Source organism: Copidosoma floridanum, unplaced genomic scaffold, assembly GCF_036245765.1.
Source record: "Copidosoma floridanum isolate Cflo_tuat_1 unplaced genomic scaffold, Cflo_Japanese_pri ptg000020l, whole genome shotgun sequence".
Lineage (NCBI taxonomy): Eukaryota > Metazoa > Arthropoda > Insecta > Hymenoptera > Encyrtidae > Copidosoma > Copidosoma floridanum.
Genome location: NW_028321897.1, coordinates 30,208,133 through 30,232,920, shown reverse-complemented (window position 1 = coordinate 30,232,920; position 24,788 = coordinate 30,208,133). Strand labels below are relative to the sequence as shown.

At 32.2% G+C, this 24,788-nt stretch overlaps 1 protein-coding gene across 1 annotated transcript in view; it reads right to left on the bottom strand.

Moving 5' to 3' along the window:
* Positions 1-272: 272 nt before the first annotated feature.
* LOC106645032 (deoxyribonuclease TATDN1) overlaps positions 273-24,788 on the bottom strand; it is a 154,228-nt gene continuing 129,712 nt past the window's right edge. Inside the window, exons 4-5 of the mRNA XM_089593852.1 lie at positions 500-703; positions 273-426 (exon numbers count right to left, since the gene is read on the bottom strand). Of these exons, the coding sequence (XP_089449978.1) occupies positions 321-426; positions 500-703 (310 nt within the window). The 3' untranslated portion in view covers positions 273-320. The remainder of the gene's footprint in view (positions 427-499; positions 704-24,788) is intronic.

Sequence of the window (24,788 nt, the reverse complement as noted above, 5' to 3'; positions counted from 1 at the left end):
TTCTGTTCGTTTCGACGCTAAAAACCGTGTTTTGCCATGTTTGAAAAATTTTTTTGTTTGATTTTATCACAACTGATTGGCATTATTTGATTCTGTATAATATATTTTTTTCGAGTTAGTCTGAATTTCACAAAAAATTACTGACATTTCAGCTAATTCGACCCTACTTATAGCTAAGGAGGCCACTAGAGTAGCTCCACCTGGACTAAAGTCAAGTCTTGAATTATGTGTGTTTTTTTAACTAAGAGTTGGAAAAAAATTTTCACTTATGCTCTAAGACATCTAAATTTTATTAAACGATTCATGCCTATAAATTCAAGTTATAATTCGTAAGGAAAAAAAAGTTTCATCGTGTTTTTATAAATTTGGTTACACAGGTACTCCTCTTCTTCGTCCCGCACACTTGCAAGAATCTCCAATATTTGACTAAAAGAAAAGTTATTTTTAAGTGTTTGAATATTTAGAACAAAATTCAGTAATTATTATAAACTATACTCACACAATGTTACAAGGTTCATTTCTTCCTTTGACCATTTTATCAGACTGCCATTTTTCTTTTTTCACTGATGAAAATCGCGTTACTATATCTTTGGCTGAGGCATGTGTTGGTCGCACTTCGCACCATGGACAGTCTGTTTCTATAAGAAGTCTATCCGATGGTATTGTCGTCACAACAAAAAGATTTTCTTCAGTTTTGAGAGAGCTAAAAATTATAGCAATTCCGGTAAATTTAACTTTGTTAAAAATAAGCTATCAGTCAGTAATATATTGGCATATGTATGCATAGAAAGTATGTGCTATCTGAATAATTTGTATATTTTTAAATGAAATAGTAAAATTTTTGGATGAAGATGCAAAAATATATTATGCCACAAGGGACAAAAGATCAGTATTCCCTTCCGTGTATAATTGCCTCCCGATCTGAAGGCAAGAAAAGTCAGCTTATGGTGGGAGTATGATAAAAAAAAGTTTTCTAGACCATGGAATGCTAACACATGCAGGGCATTAGAATGTTTTACTGTATTATTCTAATAGATATTGAACTAACGCCATTAGAAGGAGCTGTTACTTTTGCATAAATCAACTTATAGACTATTTTTCTTTTCAACTTAAAAAAATGTCAGTAATGAGATCAAGAAAACTTTTGACGAAATATAATACATATTAAGAGATTCCCATTTAATTAAGTTGCTTTTAGTTGTTGTAAGTCTTGCGTAAAATATGTTTACTTTTTGTAAAATATGTTTGTTTTTGTCCTGATGAAAGTACAGCAACTGTACCGACGACCCTATAGTGTTATTAGGCCTATGTAGTGCTATCACAAACATGCGTATCTTGTGTTAACTGTCATTTAAAAACGGTTGAAATATGAGATGATTTACGACTTGTAAAGCTGATGAGTTTGAGTGTATTAATTTTTATTGCAATAATGCAGCAGATAGAGTTCATTCAGCATTTTAAGCATAAAAGTTGTCTTTCACCTATTAATACTCGTTTTCCTTTAAATTTACTTTCTTCCTCTTTTTATTATTTTTCATGAACTTTTCATTCAAACCAGTTTTATATCATTCGAGTGACTGTTTGAATACTACCGATTACTATATCAGATACTATACATACAAGAAGAAGGCAACATCCACGCTATTAAGCTGGAAAAACAAAAAAGTTAAATTAATAGAACTAACAATTCTTTTGTAATATTTGTGATACATCAAAACACTTGCTGGGCTAGTCGTAAAACTAATATTTAACTAAGAAGTATTGCCATCAAATAATAAAAAAATTTTAATACTTAAATGAAGTTGCAGTATAAATTTCAAAAACAAAAATTTGTTATGACATAATTTGAACTTTACCCAATTAAAGCGTCCAGTTGTAAGGCTTTTAATCCAGAGTTGACTACGATCATTTTAAACATGTCATTTTATAAGAAAAAATTAACTTTCAATTTTTTTAATTCATTTGTGTATTATAAATACTTATAAGTCCTAGAAAAAATTCTTAGCAAATAATTTTTGAACATTTTTTCTACCTGTTAAGACATCTGATAGGACGGAAAAAATCCATCTGTTTTTTTTCATTAATTGTTTCTCTTAAGCTTGTGTCGTGTACGTAAAAAGAAAGAAAACAATCAAGTGATTTGTTAATTAGGCTAACATGTTTTATCCTAAAACGTATTAAATTAAATCCTAGTGTAGCCTTCCCAGTAAAATTTTCATTATCTCAGGAATGGATTTGATGGGATAACCTTTTTTTTACATCACTAATATAATACTTTGTGAATCTTAACTCCTACTTTTTTTGTTAAAAATAATTGTTTTATGTATCCCATTTGATTTTTTCTGTTTTTAATTCAGCTTTGACAAGCCACACAACATCTCTATACATTTCGTACCGTAATTTTTACGTCGTCGGTAATATTTTTCTAACTTTCGATTATATTTTTTAATATTTTTCTGATTTTTCTAATTACTTATGGGTACTTTTTCTGTAGTATTATTTTTTATTTAAATAGTCTTGCTCAATCACTTATATTTTCATTAATTTTTATATTAAATTTTGGACAACTTAGCAAGCTTGAGATGATTGGAGTTGTTATAATACTTTTTAAAGTTTCAAAGCTTTAGCGACCTTGCTAATTGAGGAGAGAAAGTTAATAGGTATTTTGTTTAAAAAGGAAGTGCAAGATTTTTTTGACTTGGGAGGCACATGACCGTTACCTACTTCCAAACGTTTGGAAAATAATAAAAAAGCATAACGGCATTTATGATGTTGCAGATTGCCGCGATAAATTTTCAAGAAGTAGATAATGTATTTCATTTCAGAGAATATACAGAATTCAAATTCCGGGTTGTCGAGAACTTGTTGATGTACCTTAAGATTGATTATTACGTAATCCTTAGCTAGTTTCATGTGTCATTAGTTTGCGAATTTCTGCTTTATCAAAGTTAAGTAAGAAGAGGTAGTTTCCTTATTGATGGGATAAGGAGTAGACCGCTTATAACGAGGTTATTTTTGAAGCATTCTCCGGTAGGGACTTCAGTCTTGACTATGAGTTTGTTGAATTTATTACTTCGCAACTAAAGTTTTTAAAATCTAACCTCTCTTTTCTAGAACTTAAGATGAGATTTTCAATCAAGATTTCTTCATCTTTGCAAGATTTTGGGCATTATTTTTCTCGTTGATAAAGAGTCTAAGATTTTGGGGGAGTTTAAGTAAGTGTTAGGAACAGTGATGCCAGACAAGGCGGCATTCCCCTTAAACTAGAGTTTAGTACTCTAGACACTCACAGGCTTAAGGCTGGCGCTACTAGAGTACAGCTCGAAATAGTCTCTACCCATTTTCCCTACTCCCACTTTCCCTTTCTATGTGATATATGTATAGTTAACCCAAGCCTACTTCACAGCTTATAAATCATATCTATACCTTCTTACTCATGTTATGCCGTAGCCAAGCGGACTCAACGATTTTTGTTTTTGCTGGTCATACCTCCGCATTGAATCTGCGCTTTTTTTTTTTTTCTTTTTCTTTACACCTATTGTTGTCGTATAGTCTTTAAAATAAATTTATATTAAAATAAACTGGATTGACAATCAATGTTTGTTCAATTTTTATAAATTGAGCGCTCCAAAGAAAAAAAGCATGAGTTCATGTAGTCCGTAAAAAACTAACAATACTAGCTGTATTCTAATTTACACTTAAAATACCTTTGAATAAAGATCAATTATTTTCACTAAACTCTGATGAATAGTGACAAAATGAGTAGGTGCAATTCTTTTTTCTTCTACTTAACATATCAATTGATAAACTAGCGTCTTTAACCAAATAACTCGGTAGGCGCGTGTATATTATTATTATAACTAATTTATAATGTTAACTAATAAACAAGCATCTTCGACCCAAAAACTTAGTGTGCTCAAATTTTTTTGCTTTCAATAAGCAATAGCGTTAATTGAACAAGTAGATCTAATATTTTCTCCTTAAATAAATCAAATTACTAATTAATGAACAAGCACCTTTAACTGGTTTAATCTTTTTATCTTAAATAAATTGAAATGTCAACTAATGAACGTTTTTTTAAATCGTATGTCTAAGTAATCTTGATTTTAATTTGTTATTACATTAAATAATAAACAAGCTCTAATAACAAAAATAAGCCACTGTAATCTGATTTTTTCATGTCTTAAATGAATTGTCTCTCAATGAACTAACACCTTTAACGGAATAACTTAGAATGCCCATTTTTTTTTCATTTTACTTCATTATGGTGTTAAACAATGAACAAATGCTTATAACTAAATTATCTACTTGAGTCTTCTCATCTTTAACAAATTAAATGTAATAATCAAACAGCTTGAGCATAACAATCTAAGGTACTCTAGTCTTTTCATCTTAAAAACAACAAAATGTCAGTTGGTAATCTACCACCTTGAACAGAATAATCTAGTTCACCAAAGTCTTCGACACTTTAATTTATTATGATCTCAGTTAATAAACAAGTGCTTAAAACCAAATGACGTAGTAGATTTTGGTCTTCGAATCTTTAATAAATTAAAAGTTAATTAATAATCAAGCCCATTAAAGGAATAATCTAATGCACTCCAGTCTCTTTGCTTATTTTGAATAATGCTAACTATTGAGTGAGGATTTTTTATTTAGCAATGAATTGCTATTATATTTTTGGGTTTCTAAATAATATTTTTATGTTGCATGGATATATTGTCAATAAATACTATGATTTATTCACTTTTTTATGTTTGGAAGACTAATAGTAATGTTTATCAATATTCAAACGCCTTTTTTTAAATAATTGATGCTAAGCATTTAATTATTTTCGTTGGTAATTGATGTAATAAATAGTTAGAAAGAAATAAATGCTATGAAAGGTTCTTTGTCCACTACCTTAAGTTATTCACAGCACTGCTTTAATCATAGAGAACAGTTCTTATTATCAAACAGGAAAAACTGAGAGGTAGGGTGATAAGTAGTTTAAAACACCTGTTTACTATTAAAGTTGTAAATAATATTCAATATCAAGGTTCTTAACAAAAATAAAGTCAAATTAACGGAATTATTTGTAAAATTTCACTTGTTAGTTACAAAATATCAGTTATAAATTATCAACTAGTAAAAGCACCTCTATACTAATCTGAATTATTTCTTATTTACACCGAACATACAAGCACATTTCGTTATTGAGACAATATTTTTCTTTTATTTTATATACTTCTTTCATAGTGGTTAATTGCAGTTATTACCAATAAAATTAATCATGTGTACGGTATTATTAAAAAAAAGCATTTGGTTATAAATAAAATTTACTAACTTTTTAGAACATGAAGACGTTAATGAATTACGGTAATTATGTGAGATTTTATTCATATAAAATAAAAATATTATATGTAAATAAATAAACATTACAGCAATGCATAGTTAAATTAAAATCCCATAGTCGATAATCAGCATTAATATTTATATTATACAAAAAAATCTACCCATACATGATTATTCCGTTAATGCGTTTGATTAGTACAATCATTTAATTTACTACAAATAACACGACTAGAGCGTACTTGGTCAAATAGTTATCAGCTCTTATTTATCAACCAAGATCATAATAAATTAAAATGGAAAAAACTTGAGCGCATTGGATTGTTTTGTTCAAGGTGCTTGATTATTAATTAACATTCTAATTCATTTAAGATATGAAAATATAAGACCGTATTGGGTCATTTACGTTATAAGCGCTGAATAATTAACTAACATCACAATAAATTAGAATGAGTTATCATTATAAATTAGTTTTAACCAATACAAACGCGATTACTGGGTTATTTGGTTAAAGGCACTAGTTTATCAATTTATATTATTAGTCAGAAGAAAAGGAAGAATTGCATCTCTTGCTTCTATTTATTAAAGCTTAGTGAGTATTATTTAAATGTGTTATTAGTGTTAATTAGAATGCAGCTAGTATTGATAGTTTTATTCTAACACAACAAACTTGTGCTTTTTTTTCTTTCGAGCCTAAATAAAAATTAATTTTTAATGCAGTTTTTGTGAGCATGAATTTATTCAAATAAATGTACTAAAACAGTAGCTGTAAAGAAAAAGAAAAAAAAAAACGCAGATGCCATTCGAAAGTATGACTAGCAACACCCAAAATTATAGAATCCGTTCGACTTCGCTGTCATGTGAATATGGATGTAGATGTACTGTATAAGCTGTGAAGCGAGATTGTGTTAACCAGAGGTACCAGAACCCTTAGGTATGATAGATTATGATTTTATGGAATGTCCGAAGAGGTGCAGTCTCCTTTGGAGATAATCCGATTTTTTGTCAAGAATATCTAAGATGTCAAGATCCTTGTCTAGGCAGCTACAATATAATTTTGATGTTTCTTGTCTGTAGTATGCATACAGTTTAATCGTTTTCTGAAATTGCCGTTCGCGGTATAGTTTAGTGGAGTAAGGTCACGGCTGATGTGCTATCATCCAGTTAATCTCGAGACTGGATACTTTCTGGTTGAGGCGTGTCAGTATACTCCAGATAAACTGGAAGATGGTTTCACTTGCGGGAGGTGTATCCAGCAAATGAGATTATGGTTAAATTCTTAGTTTTTCCGGTTGAGCTGCATTAGCATTAATCCCCAGCTAATGTGTCCCAAAATGGCGATTCACGCTGTTCTCTCGTATTAAAGGAATTCAGCAGAGAGGAGTCTGACGACTGGTTGCTTGACACTCCGGTGGCCATTGTAGTGAACAGACACTGCTGTTAAAAGCACACGTATTTTAATATATTTAACAAGCACGCGGTTACGCATCACAGTAAACGCAGAATAGATAGTTTACATGACATTGAATAGATATGTACTTGTTTAGTTACAATATAATTAGGATAAAACTACAACAAGATATTGAATGCAACTAATTTAATACAACTAAATTTTTCCGTCACTTAACATAAGTACTTGTTTTACTTTGACATAATATATTTTATTATTTACAATAATCATTGATCAACAAGCTAATATTCAATTTCTCCTTTTTTAATTATCTTAATCGTGCTATATAATATTATAATATATATATATATATATATATATATATATATATATATATATATATATATACTAGTGGGGCTACGCCCCCCTGCGCGCACAGCGCGCCAACCCCCCAACTTTTGAATATTTTATAAGAAATACATTTTCATAATTCTTGTGTATTTTTCTTATTTATTCTTAACTTTTTTAGTTACACAGTAAAGTAATTGTTGGAAAATTATATTACCACGTCAAATTTTTAGTGGGAATTTGTGATTCCTGATGATTTGTGATGATTTGTAACTACAGCTTGGATTAAATTAAATAAAGTAGATGATTTTGCAAAATCGCTTTAATATGTTAACATTCCAGAACATTACATTTTTGACAATAAACTTAAAATTTGGAAAAAAAGGAAAGTTACACTGAAAAATATTGCTATAGGTAGATTAAACATAGTATCTCCAAAAGATCATGAACGCTTTTTTTTAAAACTTATTTTTAAAAAATTACATGGGGCTACATCGTTTAAAGACGTTAAAAAACATAATGGAATAACATATAAAAATGTCAGGGATACTGCAATTGCAATGGGTTTAATAGAACATGATTCTGAAATCGACAATATTTTTAAAGAAGCCATAACAATTATGTTTCCATACAAGTTAAGACAATTTTTTGCTTGGTTTTTGATTTCAGAAAACATTCAAGGAGATAAAATATGGAATGAATATAAAGAATATTTTACGGAAGACTTCGATAATGATAATAATAATTGTGCTCTTCTACATATTAATCAAATTTTGGTATCGGAAGGTAAATCATGTGAGTCTTTTAGTTTACCGACACCAACCATTAGCAACTATATAAATAATTGCAATATTGAGGAAATATCTTTCGGTAAAAAAATGTTCGATACAATGTACACAAATTTAAATGAAAATCAAAGAAAAATTTTTAAAACTATTTGTGAACAAGATGAAAAAGTATATTTCATAGATGGTCCTGGTGGATCCGGAAAAACCTACTTAAATAAGACACTCATTTATTACATTATTGCTACAGGTAAAAATATTTTGTCAATGGCTTAAACAGGAATTGCATCTGTCTTACTACCAAAAGGTATGACCAGTCATAGATCTTTTCGTTCACCTCTAGACTTAGATAATATTAAAAGTGCATTTTTAGAATTTGAAACTGAAAAAAAAAAATTGAGGGAAGTTGATTTAATAATATGGGACGAGGCTTCTATGATTCCAAAAAAAGCTTTAGAAATCGTTGATAGAACGTTGAGAGACTTGTGTAATATAAAACTTTGCTTTGGTGATGAATTAATAGTATTAGGAGGAGATTTTCGACACATCCTTCTTCCAGTTATAAAAAACGGTACTAAAACTATAATAATAGAAGAAACTATTAAATCATCATTTTTATGGAACTTCTTTAAAATTTTAAGATTACAAAATAACATCCGTTCTAGTAATAACGAATTTTCAAAATTATTGTTAAGAATTGGAGAAGAGGACATAAAAACATTTAACATTCCTAAATCCTGTATAACAGATGATGTCTGTACCAAAATATTTGGTAATTACAGCAACTGTTTTGACAATAACGTGATACTAACTTTACATAATGAATATACTTTTTTTTGAAACAATAAGATTTTAAGTAAATTACATGGGGAAACTAAAACTTATTACAGCATCGATACTGCAACATATAAAGGTGTTGATATATCAGATGATAATATTTATATAAATTTTCCCGTAGAAATGTTAAACAACATTCGTGAAGGCTTGCCACCTCATGAACTTAAATTTGAAATAGGTACAATAGTAATGTTAATTCGAAATTTGAGTATATCAGACGGATTATGTAACGGTACACGATTGCGAATTACTTAATTACTGAAGTATAACGTAGAAGGCGAAATAGTAACGGGAGAAAAAATTGGTACTAAAGTTTTCATTCCAAGAATTACATTAAATACTGGAAATACTTCATCATTATCTTTTATTTTATATAGAAAACAATTCTTATTAGTTGTAGCATTTGCTATGACTATGAAAAAGTCTCAAGGTCAAAGTTTTGATAATGTGGGATTATACTTAAAAAAACCTTTATGTTCTCATGGTCAATTATATGTGGCTTTATCAAGATGCAAAAATAAAACTGGAATTTTTGTTTAAGTCGATAGAGAAAACAGTTGAGAGATGGAAAATATAGTTTTTAAAGAAATTTTCGAATGTAATAATGTATCTAATATTCATAACATGATTTAATTATTATTAGTTATTATTTTTTTATGTATAGGTAAAATTTATTAATTAATAATACATATCATAAATGTATATCGTGTTCATCTATTGTACCAATTTCAGCATTAATTTAAAACAGAATAGAAATGGACGTAAGTCTTCGTGGTTTAATCAGGCTCTATAAGATGACTCTTAAAGTGATGCGAAACTTTCATTGTTTATGTTAATGATACTCTAAGTTTATGTACGTAAAAAGAAGAATTGTGTATTAAAGGACTATGTAAGTGATGATGATATAATAAGTATGCGCATTAATATATGTGTATATATTATTTGGTTTCAAAATATTGTTAACTCCATATAAGTTGGTTTTTAAACGTACTTAGTTGTATAACGTACAGTGAATGTGGGATGTTTTGAGAAAAAATACTATACAATATTTCCATATGATTTGGTAGGAATGTGATAATAGACTTTAACACATTGACAGGGCTGGCAAAATGCAACGTTACAAAATGCTAACAAAAAAAGTCAGCCCACCAAAAACTTTATGCTTACAAAGAAACCAAGGGATCCAGTAAATCGAAATACAATTGATTGTATTTAAGTTTAGCCGATTATAGTATTGTGCAGTAATCTGTAACTATTTAATTAAATATTAAAACATACATTGTTATCATACCATTAAGCCATACGTGGTTGAACCCCCTGGCTTGAATAAAGACTTATACTATACTTTTATACTATACATATAATATTTCGTGGGGGACGGTGGGGGGCCATGAAAAAATGCGTGGGGGGCTGTGGGGTGTCGATGAGAGGGGCTGTGGGGGGTTTTGAGAAAAACTACGATATGTCAAAATAAGCAAAAAAATAACGTATGTTTACCTTATTTTGTGGGGTGTTGGTGGGGAGGTGGTGGGAGGAAAATAGGGGGTTGTAGGGGGTTTTTGTGGAATGCCCCACTGAGTTAACTATATAATATAGGAAAATATATATTGCTCACTCCCACTACTGACAACGCTTACCGCCATATGTATTCAGTAGAAATACCTCTTTATTCAGAAAATATCGTTCCTACGCGTTTGTCGTCTGCCGACATCAGCATTAGAGAATAAAAGTCGCAAGAAAGAAAACGTCAACCCCCTTCCAAGCACGCATGTGATCCGTAACTAAGACATACTTTGTGCTACGAACAAAACCAGCAGATTCAGAGGCAGCCGGGTCTATATCAATGAGATAATCCATATAACCAAGTAAAGAGGCTATGGAGAAGTATAGATTTTAGGCGAAAACTACAGACCGTAGATATATTTTACAAATAGGGGATGGAATTCGGTAACACAGATAGGGACGATCTAGAAGAGTTTATAGTGAATCTACGTGAATGCTTGTTAACATATGGATTGACAATAGAGGATGTTTTGCAAGCTCTATTAACTATGCTGGCACCCAAGATAACCATTGATTCTGTAAGAAGAAATGTTTGTGGCATTTTATGTGAGAAATAATAAATCCATTTCGGTTACAGTTTGGGGTTGTAGGGTAACATGAGCAGCTTTCGAGATCGATTGATAGGCGCACGTAAGGACCAAATGAGAACGTAGCGGCCTACCTGTCAGAAATCCAAACACTTATGGATGAAGTAAATCCTTCCTTAATTTTGGAACAACAAGTCAATAGAACATATAGAAATCTATACTCTGGTCTTCGAAACCAATGAATTGAGCCCACATCTAAAATTTTACAGACTTCCTAGAGTTGGGAAAGAAGATGAAGTTAATTAAAAGTCAAGACAGCGATTGTCAACCCTCTCCCGGATCTGAAGAATTCCTACTCCCCTTTATAGCCTACTAATCCCACTGGCAGAAAATAGTTACAAAGTTAGCAACAGTGGAGACAATAGAGATTACAAACAGCGCACTAAGTGCCCTTGAAAGTTCAGAATCATTGGCTTCAATTGATAAAAGCAAAAAGCAGAATCAAGCAAATTTGGGGACAAACATAACGCAATAGAGAGGTCTCAACAATAACATGACTAGCAAGGGAGGACAAAAGGGTACGAAATCAAGTGCATGCTTTATATGCAAGCAAAACAGACAATAGCCCAGAAATTGCCGTCAAGTCATATATTGCTAGAAGCGAGGAAATATTGGAAAAATTACAAAAAGAAGCGCATTATGGGTCAATGCTCTCTCTCAGAATTGATAACAGGCTCGAGCACAATCAACAGATAAGCCATCAATTGACCTGAAGGAAAATGTAAATAAATTAATAATTAGGCACTCTTCTGTATGTGCTAAGTGTACACCTGCAATAGAAAAGTTATGGTGAGTAATCTTGCAAGTACTGTGGGGGTACACGTTAGGTAACTTATAGTAAAATGATTCCTACAGAGGAAAATCTGCAATCGTATTATTAATTTAGAAAAAAAGTTAACACACAGTTAAAAAAATGCATTCGATAGGTTTGGGAATATGTGGAGGCAAAATATCCCCCATATTTTAAAGCAGACGTTAGAAGTAGAACTTATCAAACGGTAATGGTACAACGCTAATGGGTAAGCGTAGATTTGACATAGACAAAACAAGCCTATCGAAACTAATAAGTGCTGAAAGAATATAAGGATATTAACGGAATATGGGTGTCCGCGTTAGGTAATAGTGGTAGTCTATTGTTACTCTGGTAACAATTTTTCAAAAAGAATAAAGAAATTTAATCCTCGAAGTAGGTAGTGTAAAAGACTATCGAATTCAGACTCGTAGATTGTCTTAACTGTGAAGTAATACTAGGTATTGATTTCTTACGCCAACTTGAATTTCGTATAGATTACGATACAGATTCATGGAGTCAAGACAATTTAACATGAAAGAAGTTCTTTCCAATGGCGGAAGATTTTACGTGTTTCTAACCCACAGCAGCAATTGAGAGGTTGCATCGCCAGTCCCATAACAAATGAACTGACCCAACTACTAGATTAGTATTTACCTCTACGTCTCGCAAATTTAAATGTCACAATCATAGCTAATAATCAGATGAACGTAAAAGGCCAGGCAATAATTAAACTGAGACTGTGCCGAAGGTGTTGCAGGGTCATATGACGAGATTGACAGACTTATTCAAAAAATACCATAAAGGAGTCGAAAAGTGCTTAATGCAGCTGTCCATTATTAGCCTCAAAGGCTAACGGCAAGTTTTGTTTTTGTATCGACTGTAGGGAATTGAATGAAGTCACAAAAAAATGCATATTTGATGCGCGTAATACACAATATCCTGGACAAGCTATGTGAGACTAAGTTTATCTTTAAAATTGACCTTAGAAAAGCTTATCATCAAGGGATAACAGCAATTACATTAAGGGATAACAGCGAGGAGCTGATAGACTTTATGGTAGCAGGTCAAGGCAAATACTAATACATACAAATTCATATTATGGTATTACGAACGAGCCTGTCACTTTCCAGGCTCTAATGGGCAAAATTACTAAACCAGAATGGGAGCCGTACGTCTATACTTGTATGGATGATATAAAAATCGTAACGGAGAACTTTTACAAGTATAGGAAATGGCTCACATTGTTTGAAAAGCCCTTAATAATTCCTATCTTGTAATATAATAAATCTTAATAAATCCGAGTATATAGGTACTAAAGTAATGTATCTTAGGTAAAGAGTTAATAAGCACGGGTTAAGAGTCGATCTACATAAGTTCAGACCCGTTGTCGAGTATCCAGATTAGACAAATTTAAAACAACTAAAACGGTTTATTGGGATGGTTAGATAGTGTGCCTGCTTTATTCAAAACTTAGCAGAACTAAAAACACAAAATGGGAGTGGACCACTAAACAAGAACAGGCATTCGAGCAAGCAAGCTTTACTGATATTTCAGTACTGGCAAGGCCCGATTTCACAAATCCGTTTGTTTTAAGAACTAATGATAACGGCTATGCTGTGGCAGAGGTGTTTACTTAAAATATCAATGGTAAAGAACACCCAATGTACTATGTAAGCAGAATCCTAAGTAAAGCTGAGAAAAACTGCAGAGTAACGGAAAAGGAGTACCTAGCGGTGTTATGGTCAATTTATGACCCAAGGAGGTATCTTCATAGAAAAAGTTTTACCGTTATCACTGACCAAAGCAGCCTTTTATGGTTAAAAAAACTTAAGAACTCTGTAAGAGCACTGACACACATCATCGCGACAACTTCTATGGATGACGCATGTTACAAAAGGCACGTGCAGCAAGTAAGACGGACCCCTAAGAAATTATCAAATTGAAAAATTTCCAAAGGGAAACTGTGGTATCAAAAATCGAATACTTTTACAAACTCAGTAATTCCAAATTTAGATACGTGGAAAATAGTTCTTCCAAAAGAACTAAGACTAAAAGCAATACAAAAAGCTTTTGTAGAGCCATAAGCCGCACATATGAGACTCAAGAAAACCTTTTCGTGTCTAACGGTATACCATTATAGGTCAGGATGTTATCACGAATATTGAACAACCTTGGATAAAAGAGGCTGATGGCATACTTAGATCAAAACCACCATCTAAAACCGGTTACCGATGTGTTATACTCCTTCAAGACCCATTTCCTAAGTATGTTGGATTATCTCGTCATCGCGAAGTTGATGGCAAGAATATGAGGAGAGCATTCGAAGAATTGGTTTTCAACCAGTGGGACCACCGAAATACATACTTATGGATAACTGGACTAAATTTATAATGGAAAAATTTAAAGAATTTTGTGATAACCTATGTATAAAATAAATGACAATACTGGAAAAGCGGGATCTCCAGGTCACCCTCCCAGATCTAATGGTGCTGAGTGTGACTTGGCCCGACAATGTCCCTCGCCTACTCACTGGCGACATTCGCGACCCCCTTCCGTTTTAATAGAAGATGCTAAAACCAGTCTCTGGCTCTGACTGTTGGTAGTGCGGAAGATCGGGGCTCCGATTTCCGTGCTGTAATTACTCATCTTACCGGAATATGGAAGTTCTGTCATCAGTGTGCTACCCAAAACGCGACTCTGGCATAATGCACAGACTACCAAGAATCATGGTTAATAGAATGGCGGAAATATCTATTTTATCGAGCCCAAAATTAAGCCCAACACTCCTAAAAAATCGTTTTAAAACCCCTTTTTCTCATTTTCTTTACTTTCTTGCTTGATTTATTTTTTACCCCTTGGTATAAGGTTTTTGTTGCTTAACTTGTGTTTCTTAAATTAAATTTAAATTTTTTCGATTACGTTAAGGTCTTTTTTTTTTTCTTTTTTTTTCCCTTCCAACTCATAAGCGTTACCTTCTTTACTTTCTGTAGTGGAACATTGTATATCTAGTTACAAATAAGTTGCACATTTTCTTAAAATTGATGTTAGATACTGATAAAGTCCTATCACTTAAATACAGTTATGAGTATACTTTGAACTCAGCACGAAACATACAACAAAATGTTTAAACACGACACTTCTTTTTAATAATGGCTGGCAATCGCACATTACCAATCGTCCAGTTGAATCTAATAAAGCGTGACCGATTGCTGGCAAATTATCAGCTAAGTTGTTGACTAAGTTAAAGCACGGGGAGGCTGGGTAGCCAGATAAGAATGGAAAATTAAAAGCTACTAAGTTGAGGATCGGGACAAAAGTAAAACAGTTATAATGATAAGATATATGGAGTAATTTTTTATTCAATTGAGTAACTTATTTAATATAGCTCTTTACTTTTACTCTCGGAGCTTAAATTTTTTGTCTTTTAATAATTTTTATTATTTCTATCGGTATCAATTGTTGTTCTCATAGAAAATAGCAAAAAAAACTTTTTATTTGGGTTGCTATACTCAATTACTCAATAGAGCTTTATTCATACGTTATTTAAATAAGTAATGAAAGAAAAATTTTGTAAATCTTTAAGTGATCGTTTACTTGTACATTTTCTACATGTGTTTATATTTTTTCATTATCTAAGCCTGCCACCATCTGGTACGGACATTAATTTCAATTCTTCTCTAATAAAAGTATACTAATAGTAGAGCGGAATGTTTTACAATCACACAAAATAAGGCTACTGAGTGCTGACCAGTTATATCCTGCAAAGATCCAAAAGAAAATAAAATATAGTACACCACACAAACAACTACGCTTTACACGCTCACACCCATAATATCTTTTGTCATTTTTAGTAATAACTTGCGGCATAAAGTCCCACACCAGCAGGATAACTTGAGCTGCACAAGGTGTACGTGGGGTTTGTGAAAAAGGATATGTAACGTGGTAAATTAGTAATGTATCCAAGCTTGTCAAAAATCCTAGTCACCAACACTTAGCAGCGAGACTCTCATAGTCATTTCTCTCTCTCTCTCTCTCTCTCTCTCTCTCTCTCTCTCTTATAAATAATTTATCCACATCAATTATTTATAAGACTAGCTCAAATTTTGATATTCAGTATTAATTGAGCATCTACGACGTATAGTTTGCATTATATTTATCTTATTACTAGCAGCCCCCCGTCTCGGCTTCGCCCGAGACTTACTAAATAAAACACCGTAGTTTGTTGACATGTAATGTGAAACATTTTCAGTTAGAAATTTTACACATATTCCTGATACATCTAAGAACAAAAATCTTCTTATTAAAAACATGTTTTTTCGGAATCCCTATATTTTATTTGGTTAAATAATGAGGTATAAAAATTCAAAAAAATTATTATGCTGAAAAGTGCCGTGCGTTCTTTATGCCATAAAATAATCAGTGGCCATAAGAAACCGTTGATTTACAGTTTCTCCCGTGTAATTCACAAAAACGGCTATTTTTTAAAGCTGTTAAGATTTTAAACCCCCAAAAAATTTATATTAAAAAAATTTTTTTTTCTCATATCTCACAACTTTATTACCAGAGCAACTAAGTCCTGGACCTTAAACCCTACATTTTTATTGCCACAAAAACACAAAAACATTTTCTACTTATTTAAAAATCTGAAGTAGGACCTTTAAAGATTTCAGAGATTGCTGTGAGGGTACAATGAAAAGCTGATCTTTCACGTAATGGACTCTTTAGTTGTTAATTTTGACGCTGCTGTTTCAATCTCGATAAATTTTCTGCGTCAGTTTCTTGACGCCTAAGTAAAATTGTATTTATTAGAAACACTTGAAGTTTTTCTTCCGATTCACCCTCTTGCGACTTTTGGCATGCTTAAAATTTGTGTGACCCCTAAAGTGTGTTTTCTGTCAACTTTGTTAAGTTCTAATACATTTGTTGGCAAGGTAGTTCGACGTCAGATGGCCCTAAAAAAGACCGGTGAGCTTTTTAAGTTAACTCTTTCTTGACTGCAGTTAACAGCAATTGTGACCTGGATATCTCAGGGTGATCTTTTCTGGCTTGCTGTTAAAGATACAGACTGATTGGGAGAAAAATTACAAAGTCCGAAGGTTTGGGGCTAGTTGTAGTGCTCTTTCCCAACGTCTCCCGGTATAACAGTCGAAGACGTTGGTGTCCAAAAAACCTTTTTTATTTGCAGATTCAGTTGTTTTGGTGATCTTAGATGGGGAGATTGGTTAGTGATACTTGTCCAGTGAAGGCTGTCCCGTTGGCTCAAGTTTTTTTTCCTACATAGCTGTTATAGGTTTGACCAACGCAGACTTTGGAGAGGATCAGTGATTCCTGGTTGAATTCTTAGAGTCAAGAGGGTAATATAGGGTCGTCGGTCATCGGGTTTTCCAGCCTTGCGAAGAACAACTCCGCAGGTGACGTCTGCTAGTGAATGGCTGACTTGGTTTAATAGTGCCCGTCTTTAGTTAATATAGTCTTTTAGTCGACAAATCGCTTCCGGAAATGGTAATAAGAATGTATTTGTTGGCAAGGTAGTTTACGCTTAGGTGGATGCTAAAAAGAACCAATGAAATTGATGGTTAAGTAGGGAACGTAAATACTTATAATGGCGCTAAAAAGCGCCAGTGGTGAAACTTCCAGGCTATTCTTATTCCTGATGATGAAGAGCTGGCTACGGTTGCTTGATTCTTACCCTGGGAGTCTCGATATACGGAGACTGTGATAGAGGGAGGTACGCTGCTGACCAAAGAATATCTCGTCTCGGGTCGTTCCCCGGATAACCAACCGCTCATCGTTAGACGGGAACATATGGGTTAGCGCATTGGGGACGCGACGACCAAGAAGGTAGCCATTGTGGCTGCCCATTCCCCTCAGAGCTCAGAGCTGTTTTCTTCCCTTGCTTACATTTGTAGCCACAAATTTTCTAACTGCACCAAGTGAGATGGTGGGACTATTCCCTCACAACTCTGATTAGTTGAACCAGATTGTGCTCTGGCTAGATATGTCTCCTGGTATTGTGGCAGAGATGGCATCGGTTGGAATTATTTTTTTTTTTTGATCGCACTCATCGAGATTCAGGGTGAATGGACACTTAGGTCCCTTCCCCCTTAGAGAAGAGTGTCGTCCGTAACCGGGATACCTAGCTGCAAGACTATTATCAGCATTCTCAATACAGATCGTTGAGTTGCCGAAGCTCGACTACAACACTATGGAGACGCTCCAGCCTATTATAACCACACTTATTTAATTATGTTCCAGGTAGCTTCGATTTTATGTCGACGCCACCTAGCGGATTTTACTGAACTAAAGTGAAAAGCTGGCACACTTTTGCAAAACTTTGAGCTCATTTATTGCTATTGTTATTAAATTTTTTATGATAAAAACTATACTTAAACCATCTAGGAAGTATCATGAATCAGTGTGCAAAATTTCAACAAAATCGGTTCAGTAATTTTGGCGGTTAGCGATTACAACGGTTTTAGCGCTTCTGCTTTATATATTAGTAAGATTAAGAACTATTATTATGATTACTATGTATTGTCTTACTTACAATTTACCAATTTACTCATCTGTATGTGATATTACTTGCGAACACAATGTAATAGGACTCGCTCCTTATTAAACCTCTGTAAGCTGTCTGAAACAGCTATGTATACATTGCAAGGCTACTTTGGACCGTTGGTCCTTAGCCTAATAAAACTACTCTACTCTACTCTACTCTATTCTCTCTCTCTCTCTCTCATGTGGCTTGCTGTTGTGTGCACATTTTGGTGTGAGGCCCGGAGGCAACACTATTTAAAATAGCTACAGAACTTGGCCTGAATCTCCTCCCACACTTTGTAGCCTGCCCAAGAATACAGAGTCTACCCGAGTTCCCCTTACCGTGAGTTGTTGAATGTATAACATATAGTTAATCAATAAAAAGTTTGCTGCGCGGTTTGCTGACACTTCATATAAAATCTTAGTATTTATTGAAAGTTAACATACTTTGCATAGTTACTGTAAGGTTGTATAAGGTTGCATAGGACACCCCTTTTACGATAGAGTACACGTTTCAAACAAAATTTTTTATCAAGTCCTATAAATACTTAACGATAACATTACTAATAATTTATAAACATATAGTGTGGCTAAATCAAGAAAAAAATTTGTTTGAACATATCGCTCAAGTATTTATAATAATGTCGCCATTTAAAAAAAATCTACTTAACGCTTGTTAACTTATATAATTAATTTCTGATTTCGATCCAAAACCTCTCTTTCCCTTAGAAATTAACTATCTACAATCGTAATTTTTTTTGATTGTGAAGTATTGATCAGTCATGTCAAAAAAATTACTTTGTAGAAAAATTATCATAAATAATGATTCTTTTATCATAAATATTTAATATCTTACATTAAAAAAAAGTTACGATTCTAGATAACTAATTTCTTAAGAGAATGAGAGATTTCGGATCAAAATCGGATATCAATTATATAAGTTAACAAGCGTTAAGTAGATATTTTTTAAATGACTATATTCTTATAAATACTTGAGCGATATGTTCAAACAAATTTTTTTCTTGATTTAGCCACACTATATGTTTATAATTTATTAGTAATGTTATCGTTAAGTATTTACAAGACTTGATAAAAAATTTTGTTTGAAACGTGCACTCTAGCGTAAAAGGGGTGTCTTACATATACAACCTTAATTGTGTGCTATCAATTATAAATGCCTTGTGTAGTGTTAACCATAGTTACAAGGAAGTAGTGCCTTTATGTACGATTTTAATCAAAAAAACTATTTATACTGAAGCATATGAAAGTGGTAAGTCTGCTGATTGATACATGCTGTACACTGCTACGAATTTCTACTGTTAGCGCTACAAATCATAGGTAGCACATTATCTTTCATCTCGATGTATAAAAAAGGAGAGTATTAATACACATTAGCTATAATTCCTGGCTAATATGTCACAAGTTAAAGTTTTGATTCAGACTGGTTAATTTAAAAATAACATATTTTTCTTACTCTTGATTAGCCAACTTCAAGTCATATCTTTGAAAACTCAAAAAATTAATAAAGTTGTGATTAAGAACTTTAAAAAGAGATCAAAAAAACAGAGATTTAACGGTTTCTGCGATTTTCACTCTTCTTCTACATCTCTTAAACATGGAAGGTTCTTGACGAAAATCATTTTTTAAATTAAATACATTACTTTAATGGTTAATTTTTCCATAAGAGGTCTTTAAAATTTTATAGTATATTTATAGAGGTGTGCAGAGATATATAAAAGTATCATCTCAAATAATAAGGAATGTATGGTGAAAGCTAAATCTAGAGGGCACCAGGTCTACTCGGTCCTGATTTATGGGTGTATTAGTGTATCCGTGTGAGTGTATGTTATTTTGTGTAGGGCGACACTGATGATGAACTTGATGAGCCACGTTATCCACGAATAGCATATAGTATGATACACTTACATGGATACTGCACTAATACATTCCTAAGTCAGGACCGAGTCGCCCTGGCACCTTTTGAGCTAAGCTATCAACATACATTCCTTATTCAATCAACTTCGTACACTTTTTTTCAATCACATTAAATTTCGAAAAATCTACTTTCCACAGTATTTAAATCCAATGTTAAACTTTATACTTTGTAATTCCTTTTAAAAGAAGTATAGACATATTTTCAGTCATTTTTAATGTCCATCTTTGTCCACCTTTACAAATATAGTAATAAATCATTGTTACATGCAAATAAGATCCTCCCAGACAATCCTCAAAAAATTTTTCATGACTTCTTTTACAAATGAAAATAAGAATGTTTTTTTGGTCTTAGTTTAGTTGTATGGGTAATTGTTAAAGCATATTTCTATAAAAACTATTTTCCAATGGTAGTTAATCTGTGCCATCACAATTTTGTTGGCTATTGTAAATAAAACAATTATTTAGATATTCGTTCTAATAAAAAAGAAATTGATCATACTAAAGAACACGATTTTTCTTATCATCAATAAAACTTTTTGTCTTATTTTTATGTTTGTTTCAAACATTGTAATCCAGAATGTTTTACCTTCATACCCACACAAAAAATAATTCTGCTCACATTAGTGATGAAAAATTAAAAGTTTTATAAATCATAATGAATTAATATAAACAATTATAAGCAAACGAGCAAGTAATTTCTGTATTCTAGTATGGTAAATTAATTTTTGTTGCAAACAGTTGAAAAAATGCTAATTTTTCAACATGCTTTGTCAATTTTTTCTGTGCTATGTAATAAGGCGTATCAGTGAAAGTATTATTCTTGTTTGTACGTAGCTAAATTGCTAATACGCCTCAGTAATAAGGCGAACAAGGACGAAATGATTTTTCCTTTCTTACATTTTTTTATCCATACACACCACACTCCAAAATGGAGGCGCCAAATTTAAATTTTCATTGAGGTAAACTTTCTTGCTATGGATGATACTGTGTAGGAATTGATGATACTATATGCACATTCATGCGAAAAAATAGTTTACTCACATTAAAAATTTTTAGCTTTAAACATTAATCAATCAGAAGTATAATCCATGTTATTACAACTTTAAATGATAGAAAAACCTCTACTTCATTTAATATTAACGTTGAAAAAAATATAAATAATTTTTCAGGTTAATACAGCTGTATTTTTTATTTAATTCATATTTTTCATAAATTAAAATTTACGAACTTAATTATAATGAAGAAATCTCAAAAATCAGAGACAAAATATGGACCAAATAATAATAAAACAGTTTTTCTCATAATTCTGTTGTAAAGTTAGATATTTTAAGTTCCTTTTTACAAAATGTACCCTCAAAAAAAATCAGCAAGTGGAGTAAATAGTGTCATCAAATATAATTAAATTATAGTTTTCTGCGATAACAGAGCATCAACAATAATATACAATATCATAGAAAAATCAATGCAATGTAAAATGTGTTAAAACTATTTTGAACATTGTACACGTTCTAATAGACACCTACTAGTTTTTATCCATCGTTTATAAAAAAATTTGTCCAAGTTGAGAAAAATTAAATTGAAGAAATATTTGTTGTTAAGAAATAAAAAAATTATTTAATACAAAAAGTAATTCTACAAGGTTAATATAAATATAATAAGCTTTAATATGGGTTCGTTATTGAAAAAAAAATTTTTCATTGTAAAACAAAACAATTTAAAAATTAATTAATAATAATTTCAACAGTTCATGACAGATTAAGAAATACATCAATTTATACACGATTACTAAAAATAATTTTATTCACTTTAAAACAAGAATTAAAAATTTAATTTTTCTTTAAAATACCACATTCAATTTTAATTATATTATTAACAATGTTTTAAGTAGGTGAACAGTGGTGGTTCTGGCACAGCTGTGCTATGACCACCAAGCATTTGGAGCACACTCACCCTCTTTGCGCCTAATATGCGGCAACCATGCCCAAGCAGCTACGAGCTGCAGCAAGTATGCTCGAGCGGTCTGACTGCTACCCAAGTACCCCCAATTATATCTGCTGCTGTTACTTGATGAACCACCACATGCGCAGTTTCAGTTTTGCGGAATCTTGTGCAGCATGTGCAAGTGATAGTTGAATACATATACAATTTTTTGTGTAACCATGCTCGAGCGATCCAAGCACCTCCAACCAGCTACGATGATGTTCAAATCTCTTTCTCTCTTTCCGTAGAGCACCCTGACGTGAAAAGACTATACTCGAGTAAATCTGATGTATAGGACACTCTCGAGAGTAATAATTTGCTATGAGTTCTTACACGATGCAATGTGCATTAGTTATCTGTAACGCTGGTTTGCACACTCTGCTGAATATACGAAATTTTGTGCAGCTTGTGCACGCGATGAATATATACGTTTTTGAATAAGTGAGTGCATTGCATGATAATGTAGGGTGTGGAGTAGTAAGAAAATAATTGTTAAACATTTTAGTTTTGTTTTGTTTAGTTAGTTTAATTAAAATTTAAAAAATGTACATTTACAAAATGAGTTTGTGAAACACCTTATCCTTAATATATCATACACTTTCACAGCTTTTTATTGTAATTGTCATCATCATCGTCGTCATAAACCTCAACCCATTTCATGTTGAAGTAAAACTTTTTTATTCGCTTGACATTATGAAGAGCACACATGGATCTGTAGGCACCATTGTAATCAGCACAAGTGGTAACTAATCTTGGAAGTTTAAATGGCGGATAGTCTGTTATATCAGTGACTTTAAAGCCAAATCTTTCAAGCCACTTTCGTTTCAGATCTCCAATAATAAGCATCTTTGCAGCATTTTCAAAATTCTCGCTCAAAATATTTCCTATATCCGTGTACTCAATTTTTTTTGAGTCCCAGGTTAGTTCATGATAGTAAAGTTCAAGGTATAAATTTTTACGTTATACTTTTGTGATAATTTTCAGCAGATAAAAGGTACTTTGAAAAGAAATACTTGTGCTCCTGCATCATTAGCACTAAGCGGAAGAATAGCCAAATCTTATAATATTTTATTTTGTCTTTTTATCTTTTTATAACCTTCATTTTTAGGACAAGATCCTTTGTTGGTTGAATACTTATCGACGAACTTTTTGGCCAAGATTTCTTGTTCTCATCATTATCATTCTTTATAGAAAGTTTTTGATACTTAACATTAGTTGTAAAATTGCTTGTACTTGGCTTATGCGACATATTAACTAAAGTTTTATTAAACAAATGAATTCTTCAAACAATTCTACAGTCTGTATCTTTCAATTTTTCCACACATTTTGTTTTTTAAACCTTTACATCTTTTTTCCCGTTTCTTTTCATAAATGTTCCCCACTTTTCTTGCCATTGTTTATTTTTAGCTTCTTTTTTACTCCAACTGTTACTCCGGCTTCTATCCATGGTGGCTAAGAATACACTGATCCACGCAGAGTCCATGAGTGGGCTTTTTATAGCTCTACATAAGTTCTTTGACATCCCCGCTCATTGGACTATAATAAACCATACGGTTGTGCAAAACTAAGCAATAAGCTGGTGTATTGGCAGGGAAATTGTTATGCGACTCAAATTCTAGCCTCACATCTACTGGAGCATTTTTAATGACTTGTTTTGTTTGGAACAATTAAGGACGATTAAAGGTATTCGATTAAGAAAGTAATATTTCCCTAATGAAGGCATACAATCTTTTCCATAATATGAATTTTAAAAATAAGTATACATATTTTATAGCAATGCATACTAATTACACTTTATACCAAGATTAAGATCACCGTAAGGATAATGTTGTGAATTTATACAAAGTTTCACATTTCTTATACTGCAGTGATCAAACATACTAGCGCTTACATCTTACCGATTTTTCGGTTTGTTTGAAAGGCTAATACAACATAACGTGGCTTTTCCAACTGATTAGATGTCTTAACCGTCTAGATGTTTTGATGTGCTAGGTAAGAGGGGATACTCATATAACTCTTAAGTTCGAAAACTCATAGATATCAACTTATTTTTATGCAGATAATTTAATAAACGAATTTTATGAGGATTTGACATTACCACATAGGGCATAAGCAACTCAAGCTTCAATATTACTATTTTAAAGTATTCCCAAGTTGCTGCGACCATGAGATCAGCAGCATTGGCATCAACTGGAGTTTGCAACATGGCATTTATATCGTTTCTTGCTCTTGTAAGTATAAGCTCATGTTTCACATTAACAACAATCTTACTAAAATCACATTCAGTGGAAGTATAATATCAAAGTAGCCGTTATTATTAGTAAAACGGTCATCTTCTTCTCCAACGCCAAGCCAACCTACATTTATCACAGATTTTTTTTATGATATGTGGTCCGTTATTTACAATCGCTTTAAACCTCCACGATGAGAAAATGATGACGTATTTGTTGAAAAGTTTTCTGTTAAATTCTTCAACCAAGATTTCTTCTCATCCTTGGTAGAGAAATTTTGTTACCTAATGTCACTGGTGAATTTGCTAATTAATGGTCGGCTTGTGAGATATGTCTTAAAAAATAAATTTTTTAAATAAATTACACTTTTTATTTTTCTCCTTTGATTTTTTTCCACTCATTTCTCTACGTGTCTCTTCTCAAACTTTACCCACTCTTCTTGTCACGTTTATTATATTCTTTGCTCTTCTG